Genomic DNA, 11,911 nt, shown 5'->3' with positions numbered 1-11,911 from the left:
AGCCAAATAAAAAGGTTTGTTCTATTGATATCCTAAATATTAAATTAGATCAATTGCATTTCTCATGAAATTCATGTTTTGAGGTGTTCGGATTGAATGAAAATAGAGTGCATTTCCATGAATCGCCAAATGGAGGTGCCCTTCTACTCGTTTCACACTGGATAAGATAGAACACTGAAAATGACTCAAAATGTCAATGAACCAATTAAAACCACCTCAAGAACGTGCCCGTTAAAAAAAGAAACGGCAAAGACTCAGTAAGAAAATGATAACCAATTACACCTATTAAAAGATGCTACAAATTGCATCAATTCTCCTCTAAATGAAATCAATAAGCAGTTTAAAAGTTCTGACTAAATCTAAATACACTTTTCCTCATCGACTTTTTACATTTTAACATGATTATAACACACATATAGCCTATAACACAATTATTTTTAATTTGTTGCGTTTGTTGGCATCACGTCGACACAGTTGTCTTTGTTTTTTTTTTCACTCCTTACACAGACATCCCCAAAACCACATATTCCGACCCCGCACTTTGCTGAACTGAACCTGACACTGAACCTGTGCCAGGAAAGTGATGAAAGACACCGCGTGCATCATTTACTATGAGAAATGCGAGGCGTCCATTTCGTGACCACCATTCAGTGTCTGTCCTGGTCGATTTGTTCTCACTGTTTACATGTATCAATGCCAAAAGTTGAATTTCGCTCAATTACTGTAGGGGTGGTGCGCACAGACATACCAGAGTCATTGTTTTCCAATTCCAACACAAAAAAGTTTGAATAAAATAGGCCTCATATCTACGCCACACCTGGTACAACATTGTGGTATCCCAATGCAAAACTTAAAATATCTTTATTTTGTGAAATTCACAATATGACCCACAAAACGGGAACGGCTTTCCTTGCAGTCTGGATACAGTAGGGTAACTTATACCACAAAGGGGGGCGGACTGCATGGCCCCCCTCTGCCAATGGCAGAACAGAGAGACAAGATGGGCACATCCGTGATATCCTACATCTCTGAATTCAACATGAGTTCGGACCGAGGATCTCAGTCTAAAACAACCCCTATTACTATGAGATGACGGATCCTGTCTGCGCACCCGCAGCTAGCGCATGGTCCGGGGAGCTTGGAGCTGCTTAGCACCAAAGCTCCTCCGACTACCGCAGAAACGGCCACAAAAGAGCAAGGATACTCCGCTTTATTGTACACTCTTCAGTCAGGAATTACAGTCGCACTTGCGTTTTTAATTTTTTTAAACAGAACATACCGTATCCGTTTGTTCAATGTCACCATGCTCATCATCTCATCACGCAATGCTCTGCTGTCAGTCTACTACCCACAGATCTTCCTCATCCTCACCAGCGGTAGCTACCTGTAGGTTGGCACAACTTACTTTACACTTCGCTTTTTGACTACGGAAAGTCTGAGTATTAAGTGACTAATTCATCTTTTCACAAAGTGAACTGTTTTGTTTGTCAGTTATACGCAGCAGGTTGGTACGCTGTGAGTGGATGCGGTGAGTTTGGCATCTTGGTGACATATCTGAAGCACCTGTAACGCAAAATGTTCATGTGACTGTACTGATAGAAGGGAGTATCCAGTGTTAATAGGCTTGTGTGCTGTGCAGTATATTAAGCGCTATGACAACCTGGCTCTTGGTTCAAGATAGTTTTGGTTAAATATATTGTAGTCATAGTTATGTAGTTGTTCTTTCAAAAGTGAATTATTTTAACATTTCTAGGTTACATGTTGTGGTTTTAAACAGCCATGTGTAGCCTATGATAACTCGGTACATAGGACTATCAAGTTATTAAAATCGATTTGCCAGAAAACCAGACCCACGCAGACTGTTTTACGCATTACTCCATTTTCTCACGCGCCGATTTCAGTGCCTCAAAGACCGCATCTAGAAAAGAGGGAGTGAATGAGCAGCGCGTGCTGCGTGATCTGCTTACACTAGCAGAACCACTGGCTCTATTTGAATTAGCCCAATAGGTCCTCACACGAGTTTACCCGTCCGTTTAATCATGTAGATATATTTCACTTGCATATTAATTCGCATTGTTATTGGTATGATATGGAGTATACGGTATGGGTTCTTTGCTGGGCTAAAGTTGGGGATTTTATTCTTTCATTCTTGGGAGAGCATAGTTTGCATAAGCCACTGCTTAATATTCAGTCTTGGCCACCGTCGTGCCAAACAAAACCGGTTGAAAGTGCGATTAACGGCTGAGTTTCATGATTCATTCTGTGTAGTGGTGGTAGGCAATAACTCACCTTGGACTTAAAGATACCTGGGATAAGAATTTAAGTTACATCATAGGGAATATACATTCCTCTGGACATGTTAGTTTTAAAGTAATCTTTTGTACAGCATCACCAGCTTGCTGTGTTATCTCTGGAAGTGATCACCACTTTCTCTGTGTGGGTAGTTCCTGTCTGAGAGCTTAACACTACTGCAGAGTTTTTAAACATTGCAAACTAAATTGGAAATGATCCAGCATGAATTACTGGAATAGTCCATTTGTTTGTGTGCTTACATTCTTACTGCATGGCATATTCTGACTTTTCATTACATATTGTTTGTGTCTGTGAAGCAGCACACTTTAGTAGGCACTCAGGAGGAGGTGAGTTGTGTGTGTGTGTGTGTGTGTGTTTGTGTGTGTGTTTGTGTCTGTGAAGCAGCACACTTTAGTAGGCTAATTTGTTTGGACTGTTTCTCTTTTTGTCTTTATGAATTCCATTCCTTGCCTCCATGTGGGTGCCTTTATGGATCCCATCACCAGGCAAGACCCATGTGTTCATGTTATGCTGAAATAAATTGCACCACATTCTCATCCTGTAACAACATTTCCATGGCATTTTTATGTGTTCCTCTACATTACTTTGTACATAGCTGAACCACAGTATACCAGCAGAGAGCCATTCACTGTTACGATGAAGAAACAGTCACAATAATTCACTCAGCTTCTTCAACACAAGAGTAAGGACTGATGAATGCATGTTTCTGCTTTTCTGACTAACATATTTGTGAATGTCTGTCATCTCCAAAGGGCCCTTTCCTCAGTGGTTGCTCTGGGTGCCAACATCATCTGCAATAAGATCCCTGGTTTAGCCCCCCGTCAGAGAGCCATCTGCCAGAGCCGCCCTGATGCCATCATCGTCATTGGCGAAGGTGCCCAGCTGGGAATCAACGAGTGCCAATACCAATTCCGCTACGGGCGCTGGAACTGCTCTGCCCTAGGGGAGAGGACTGTGTTCGGTCAAGAGCTGAGAGTAGGTCAGTCTGCTGGTCATGTCGAGTCCTTAGGAGTTGTGTTTGTAGTCTGGTAGTTAGAGTTTCATGATGACATTGAGTGATGTTGCTTTGGGGAAATGGTAGGATGAACCTGACTTGAGGATAAATACACTAAAGGATGAATCTGTCCGTTGCATGTCTAAAGAAAGGTGCTAGAGTTTGTTAAACCTTATTTACCTTGTTTATTTACTGATACTGAATGGATGGCAGTGGAAGCATCTTCTCAAGGAACTTTAAAGAAACAGAGAATTTGGCTTGAAGTCTACATTCAGCAAATTAATTCCTCAGGGCGAGTGGCCTTAAAAACAATGCTCTTGCAGGAATTGCCTCTCAGTTTGAAATCTTTTATTGTGGTCAGAGTGGTTTGGAAATGTGTCTTATCCGAACAATTCTGGTAACAATTATTTATTTGAGGGGTAGGTTGGCCAGTGCAGGATGATATATATTTCTCTTGTGTTAGGAATGATATTACTTGTGACATGCCTTGTCATGCAGTCTCCATATCCTAAACGTCATCCCCCATAGATCACAACACAGTTCAATCACAAGTCTAATGAGACTTTTCAGCCCTTGCAGAATTCACAGTATTCTAATGTAGCTGTAGAATCATTTCCTCTCTTACCCCTTTTGATATCCGTCTTACATTTGTAAGGTTAAGACAGCTACATAACACTTGACAACAAATTAAATGAAAGTAGAGAAACGTTGACTTTGTAATTTTGTTCAGATGCCAGGGAATAAGACCCGACACATATCAAGTTAAGCTTAACTATAGTATATGACAATTTGGGCTGACAGCCTACCATAAAGGTTTGAAAGAGAACAGAACACTCCAGGCCACCAATCATAATACTGTAATAACATAAAATGAGTTTTGGAACCGCGCAGGAGTCCACATAATACTAGTCAGTCAATATAACACAACTATGACAATGCAACACGCAACTTCATAAACAGCAAGAAGGTCTCCTATTTTGCTCAGAATTTGAGGTCAAAGAACCACAAAGCTGACAGTATGTCTCTATCTTGCATGAAGCCGAGAAGAGGTCTGTCAGTTTGGAAGACTGCCATGTAATTACGACTGCCGTCTCGCGACGCCATGCATTAATAGTTGGGCTGTTAAGGAACATTCAGGCCAACATATTTTGATTACCAAATGACCCTCACAAAAAAAAACACCAGACATCGGATATTTATTTCTTCACAGTGCAGTAAATATGAATGTGTTTATTGGAAAGGGAGACAGCACTATTGGCCATGGTAAGATGGATGAGTTGCATTCTTTAAACTGGTGATTTGATTTGATAAGGATGAAGAGAAAGGCAGAATGTGTGGTATGGCTCCTCTGGATGGGGAAGACCAGTGAGGTCGTCCAAGAGATGGGGAGGACATTGGGATAGATGAACAATGGGAAACACACTATAAATGCCGTCCATAGTAGTCTGTCTGGATGAGATTTACCATTTAGCAGTAAAAAAAAAGCATGGACTGTGTTCAACTATAAAATACAATGAACATTGTTAAGAAGAAAAGCTTTGTATTTCACGGTCAGTTGAAATAATGGTTGTCATAATAGTGCTGTCTTACTGCCTGCCTATTAGTTTCTGTCAGAATACCTATGATTTTGGTTTAAATGGTACGACAACAATTTCGTTTATCAGCCAGTTTTCATGGTTGGAAAACTGCATTTTAGACAGTCATATACTGTTAACATGAAAACCACAATATGAAACGAGGCCATGGTCAGTAAAGCATCACCATTTGAAATGGAATGTTGCTTAGAAAAGTGAAGTCCCCCCCCAAAAAACGACACAACATGATCCCATTGTAAAAGGATCACTCTGACCAGTGCTGAATTGCACATGGTGCCAAACCACAACTGTCATGCATAATACATCTACTTCCAGCTGCAAGAGAAATATTCACTAAATGGCCATCAAGCCAACCAGCAGGTGTCACTTTTTTGTCCTAACTAATCCATAAGGATGCCTAGTGGGAATATCCCAGGGCTACCAAACCAGTGACACAAGGTCATTTTGCAATGCCAATCAGCAACCTATTCAGGGTGCAGAACCATAAAATGTATCACTCAACTCAAAGACAGCTCCACTGCCTAGAGCCTCTGGCCATGCATTCTCTAATATCAGTTTGATGTAAACAAGAACCTCTGTAGCTCAGAATAAACATAGCCATGAGCATGATGTACCTGGGAGCAATGCATGTGATGTAAAAAAAGAAGCCTCTAGCCGTCTGTAACAGCTCCCATCCTCTCCTCTCCCAGGCAGTAAGGAGGCTGCGTTCACATACGCCATCACTGCTGCCGGAGTGGCTCACGCAGTAACTGCTTCCTGCAGCCAAGGTAACCTGAGCCACTGCGGCTGTGACCGTGAGAAGCAGGGCTACCACAACCAGGAGGAGGGCTGGAAGTGGGGCGGCTGCTCCGCGGACGTCAAGTACGGTGTGGAGTTCTCCCGCAGATTTGTGGACGCTCGTGAGATTAAAAAAAATGCACGAAGGCTGATGAACCTTCACAACAACGAGGCAGGGCGGAAGGTATGTCAACAAATGCTAAAAAAAATAGGCAGGAACACTAGCTAGCTTTTTTTGACTCCACAAAGTAATTACTGTTACTAAATACCAAATGTTAGTGACTAAATGCTGAAAGTTGAATTAATATTGATTTTGTTGTCTATTCGGATACTGGTAGAGGGCTCATCTGTTTTAAATGTGGTCCATTAATCAAGATGGTCTTAGTTTGAAGCCGAAGGTTTCATCATACAGTATGTGACAAGAATGCAAACCCAGGCTGGCAGCTGCCAAATGGAGAGCGGCCATAACCCTGACGTTTGTACATTCATTTACGGAGCATTAAGTCTTTGTGTTGCCAGCTTCCCTCCTCTGTACCCAGAGCAATATCATACCACCACTGAGTCGGTCAAAAACATAAATACAGACACTCATAAAAGAGTTGGTAAACATGCATGAGGTGGAAAACAAAAGCAGGACCTGGTGCTGTTAGGAAGTGACCACTGTCAGGATCACTATGATTGAATCTCTTCGGAAGAAGCACCTAAACACAAAGAACGAGGAAATGGTTAAATGGCCATCTGTCTGTAAAATGTATCTGTAACACATCAAAGAGCTACAGATATCCATATTTAACTCCAATGTAACTGAATCCACGAATGGTTATTCGAAACATTTTTCTAGTTATTGATGTGGCCTTGAGGAAGGTAGAGAAAATTACAGAGTACTTCTGGCTGTAACTTATTTTTTTCCCCTCGGATTTGACATATAGCTGGCACACTTTTGTAAGCCTTCAGATATTCCAATGGCAAATGCTTTTGTGCATTTTGAGGTAATGCTAAAAATGTTAATGTTAAAAACATCCACATGCTAATGCTATAGATGAGGCCCAGGTGGCTCGTCCAGAGGCATGAGGAGGCAAATGAAGTCCATGACAAGGGAAAAGAAGAATACATTCTGCTAGACCAGACTCTAATATTGTGTCTGATGTCTCCATTCACCCACCCACCCAGGTGCTGGAGGAGCGCATGAAGCTGGAGTGTAAGTGCCACGGAGTCTCAGGCTCCTGCACCACCAAGACCTGCTGGACAACACTGCCCAAGTTCCGTGAGATTGGTTACGTGCTGAAGGAGCGGTACAGTGCGGCGTCGCAAGTGGAGGCGGTGCGTGCCACACGCCTGCGCCAACCCTCCTTCCTGCGTCTCAAACAGGGCCGCGGCTACCAGAAACCCACCGTCACAGACCTGGTGTACCTTGAGCGCTCGCCCAACTACTGCGAGGAGGACACCACCACGGGCAGCGCGGGCACACGGGGGCGCCTCTGCAACCACACCTCCCCTCACACCGACGGCTGCAACCTCATGTGCTGCGGACGGGGCCACGACACACACCAGTACACCCGCGTGTGGCAGTGCAACTGCAAGTTCCAGTGGTGCTGCTTCGTCAAGTGCAACACCTGCAGCGAGAGGAGTGAGGTGTTCACCTGCAAATAAGGACCAGGATGCGGAGGGTGCGAGCAAAACGCCATCCGCTGAGCCAACCGGAAACTGAGGATGAGAACGAAAAGGAAAGGAGTGGAGAAAAAGACAAAAGGAGATGCCACTTCTCCATGGCTTCATTTTGCACATAAGTCACTCTTTTAGAGAAAAATCACTTCCTTCAACTAAACTGTCTGTGATCTGAACTACAATTTCTAAGGCCACCAATGGAAAGACAAGGTGGATCAAACTCTCCTGCTGTGTGGATGTTACTCCCTGAGCTAAATGACTCCATCTACGGGACAAATCAACACGAGGAGGAGGAGGAGGAGGAGAACCCATTTCAACTGGAACCCCTGTCTGGAGCTGTGGCCATGGTGAATGGATGGACTGTGACATGAGAGTTATGAGCTGCCTAACAAATGGCAACATATTTCAGTGGTCAAGTCACACTGGACCTGTTTGAACACTGAGATGATTTATTTATGTCATAGCTAGAGTCTTTTACCTTAATGCATAGGTTCTGGACGTTAGGCGCTGAACTTGGGTCTTTTAAATTTGATCTCTGAGAAAACTAATTTCAGTGCTACTCAGCTGTAAAGGCCAAATGACGCCAGCTCTCAAGTGACAGCTGTACAGTCATACAGTGGGCAATACCTAATAATGACAGAACATTCGTTATGTTCACAGCCCAACCGGCTCTGCTTTCCAGCTGATAATAGCGTTCATATATACAGCCACACTTACAACTCATGCAATTTAGACCACATCCCAGATAAACATGTCAGAACCCATAGCTTCATGATTTGATCTTTGATATTTTCAGTATGTTGGTGCTCTTTGGGCATGCTTGTTTGGAGCTTACGTTAGTCTCTGTGAGGCCACATTGAACTGGATGGATATGCAATGGGATGGTCCCACCGTACACAGAACATTCCCACCAATGCCAGAGACGTGGAATTCCACTTCACTGGTCCTGCTTGTAAAAGGTCTTTCCAGGGGAGTTCACTTCTGCCTAAGCTGATGGAATTTGCCTAACCATACAGCTGGGGTCTGGGGGTTAAAGGTCATCGAGTTATTTTGGGCGTCATTTTTATTCAGAATTGTTTATATTAGTTTTATATGAATATAAAACTATGGCAAATTTAAAAGTATATTTTTATATGTAAAAGATATGGCACTTTATGTCATGCATTATTACTCTTTTCCTTATCCTCAATGTTCTAATAATTCCATAGTTTGTTGCTATTGAATATCTGTCCCAGAAAAAGCGTATGTAAACATTTCTGAGTATCCCAGGTTGTTCTTCTATTTCAAACTCATCAAAATGTTTTTATTTTTTTCCTGCTTTTGTAGCCTGGTTGTTTTGTGAATTATATCAATCCACTGCACTTCTGTGCTAAGTCTTCACAAGAGTAACTGGCAAAAAGTGTAAACGTCTAGGTCAGTAGACTACTAAGAGGGTTGGTGATGAGTAAGTCAAAGTTGTTTATGTACTGTACAAAGTACATGATCAGACAATAAAGTATTGAAAGGGTTTCAGTATTTTATTGGAAGCGATGGAAACATGTTTTGAAAATCATATATTGTTTCACACACACACAATTGGGATGGCATGAGTTTGGGCGCATACCAGTACAAAATAATAATATTAATAATAATAATAATAATAATAAAAACTTGAGGGTGAGATTTGTAAATGCTGATCTATTGCATCTTTGCTCCTGTCTGCTGTGATGCCCTGTGATGCCCTGTGATGCCCTGTGAACGCTCCAAAGGCACCGGCTCCACCTCAGTCAGCCAGCCAGCACTAGCACTGGTTTTCCTGTGTGTGAAAAGCATTGCAGGCAGCCAGCAGAGCAGAAGTAAAGATGTGTTTTGTTAGCCGTCTGAAATCCTGGGGACCGGAACCGCAATAAGCTCCCCACACTATACGCCGGATTGGGGAAAGTAAACCTGATTGTTTCAGACAAACATTTTGTCATTAAAAAATATGAGGCAGAGAAAACAGGGGGAGTGAGCGAGAGGACCAGTCTGTAAAGCAGGGCATTGTAGAGGTGTCAGGACAACTCAGCTTATTCATGGGGCAGGGCTGTCATTCTGCGAGCTAATGCTTCTGGTCTGATTCACTTTGAGCTCTGTTGTTCCAGATTGAGCCAGGAGTCGGGAGTCAGGAGGCATCTGCCATATGACACCCAGTGAAATGAGAACACACACTGTCTGATTTATGCCTGCGTGAAGACTTCAATCCATTTACAGTTCTTGACTAGATCCAATTGGAGACAATACAAGTGGAACCAATAGGGACTGTGCTCTGGCGTGAGCTAAAGTTAATGCAGATGTATGCACAGATCAACTCCTGTTTGATGTTAAAAGTTGGTTTTCTTCAGCTGGATTCTTAGAAATGATGTAGCAAAGAGATGAGTTTAAGATTGTTCTTCTGGAAAATAAACTGCAATCATTCCAAAACAACACGTGTCTCAGGAAAGAGAGGTCCCTTGTACAACTGATCACAAAAGTAGTCCCCATCACTGCTACTTACTAAGATCATCCTGGAATGTGCCTTTATAAATACATTTGACGACTTGACTTGTCATTTAAGAGCACTGTTGACCCTGAGTAGAAACTTCCCCTGACTGTAACATGAGTGGATACCTGAGTGGGAGCCTGAGCCTCTACTGCCTATTAACCATTCAGAGAATAAGGAACATCAGCAACGGAGATCAGTGTCCCTCTAGTGTACACAAGGTCCTGCTGGTGTCCCCAAGCCCTTACATGACTCAAGACATACATTAAGCCAACAGAGTCAAGAGCTCTTACTCTGGACCGGCACCTCCTGATGGCATTCCTGTCCGCTCAGGCATGTCACCTCTCTCTTCCCTCCCCCCCCCCCGCCCCCCGCCCCCCAGGGGAACTAATGGTCCTTCTTGAGAGGTCGGAGAAGCATGTTGCCGTCCCGATCCTCCATCTTGTAGCCCATCTCCTTTAGGATGGAGTCATCAGCCACGCCCTGCCTCTTCAGAGCCTGAACCACCTCCTGGTTCTCCACACAGTTCTCCAGAATGTTCCGAATAGCAAAAATAGCCCATTGGCTTATGACTGGAGCAGAGCAAAGGGTGAAGGAAAAAACATTTTCTGTTTGGAGACACAATTATTCATGACATTCTTGGATTGTCCATTACAGAGCATGAGTATAGTATGTCGATGTGAACTTTGTTTGTCTAACATCATGAAGGCTAATTTGATCTGACGGAGACTACAAAAAGAAAAATCAAGAGTATAATTATAATGAGTAAATCATGTGTTGTTTTGTAGCTCTGTAGTATACAATTCATTAGAGTTCATGTCTAAAAAGGCTTGGGAAGCTTTGATGTTCCAACTCTGCAAAACGACCTCCCTGAACCTCTCGGGTGCACCAGAGATGTGTGCACATGACCCACGTGAGCCCCCCTGGCTCGCTCCACGGGACAGAAACATCAGGATGGGGCTGGGAGTCCCACACTCACTCGGTGAAAAGACCCGCGTGCGGAGCGCCCCCTCTCCTCCAACACAAAGCAGCAGCGCTCCAAAGGAGAGAAGGGCGTGGCTCAAACAGTTGCTGCGTCAGTGCCTACACTCAATGCGCCCACTGGGGGGTGTTGCAACATCTTCAACAAGCGTAGCACAAACAACAACAACAACAACAACAACTACGACGACAACAACAACAACGACAACAAAACTGCATGTACATCAACTATATCTAAACAGCATAGAGAGTTGGAAAGTTGAAGAAGGTAAGACCTTGTTAGAATTTCCTAGAATTTCGTATGATGGTCCATTTAATTCAGACCGCAGTTTCCACATACCATAGCACCGCAAACCAGCTCGGGGCTTAGAGGAGACAAGGATACAGGGGTTTTTGCTATCAATGCTGCAGTTGTCAAGAATAAGTGCAATGCCGTCTAAATTTCTGACCTGTGAACGAGAGAGAAATGGAGAGAGAAAAACAGAGAGAGAGAGAGATGATTAACACTTGTGTTCAAATTCAATAAGAGTCACTTTCACGGAAGACAAGAAGAAAGGGGGGCGGGGGGGGGGAGACAAATAGAGAGGAAAAAAAGCAAAATGAAGAAAATGAACAACAGACACCAATGTTTCACAACTCGAGGGTAGTCGAGAGCAGCCTTTTGTCATCCGAGTCAGAGGGGGAGAGAAAAAAAAGTTTCCATAAAAGAAAACACATATGTGGTTACATCCGTCATGATGGGTTGCACTGCTCTCCGTCACATCCCTAATTCTATACATCAAATTATACACATGCTCTGCCTCTGGACCCCAATCAATGGAGAGACCATTCTAGGCAGAGGAAAGTGCTGAGTAAAGCACTTAAAAAGGCCAAAGGCAGACCAATGGGCTTTCCTGTCCTTTGCTAAACCCCATTCTGTGACTAGAATGTTCCACACATGATATGCTATACATGCTTCATTATCCAAGGCTACATACTCATTACACATAGTGTGCACTAGCAAGGGATACAATGTGGATCAAAAGATGGCAACACACATCTAATAAAAAGCAAATATTTCCATACCTCAATAGTCGCAGGAAGATATTT

At 43.2% G+C, this 11,911-nt stretch overlaps 1 protein-coding gene and 1 non-coding gene across 3 annotated transcripts; one reads left to right on the top strand and one right to left on the bottom strand.

The window, feature by feature from the left end:
- The first annotated feature begins 541 nt into the window (after positions 1 to 541).
- On the top strand, positions 542 to 8,851 carry wnt7ba (wingless-type MMTV integration site family, member 7Ba). Of its 2 annotated transcripts, none has more exons than XM_031582950.1 (4): positions 542 to 1,386; positions 3,066 to 3,292; positions 5,592 to 5,863; positions 6,850 to 8,851. In XM_031582950.1, the coding sequence occupies exons 1-4, from the start codon at positions 1,304 to 1,306 to the stop codon at positions 7,327 to 7,329; spliced, it is 1,062 nt and encodes a 353-aa protein (XP_031438810.1). In that variant the 5' UTR covers positions 542 to 1,303; the 3' UTR covers positions 7,330 to 8,851. The 2 variants fall into 2 exon arrangements, with proteins under 2 accessions (XP_031438810.1, XP_031438811.1); XM_031582951.1 differs by having other exon boundaries at positions 1,323 to 1,390.
- LOC105904095 lies at positions 8,841 to 11,884 on the bottom strand. The gene is made up of 2 exons (XR_004165447.2): positions 11,208 to 11,884; positions 8,841 to 10,413 (listed from the first exon to the last, which is right to left on the bottom strand). It is a non-coding gene; the product is annotated as an uncharacterized LOC105904095 (transcript).
- Between the last annotated feature and the right edge of the window lie 27 nt (positions 11,885 to 11,911).

Source organism: Clupea harengus, chromosome 16 (genome assembly GCF_900700415.2).
Source record: "Clupea harengus chromosome 16, Ch_v2.0.2, whole genome shotgun sequence".
NCBI lineage: Eukaryota > Metazoa > Chordata > Actinopteri > Clupeiformes > Clupeidae > Clupea > Clupea harengus.
Note: the sequence above shows the minus strand (reverse complement) of the source record. Positions and strands in the feature narration are given on the sequence as shown.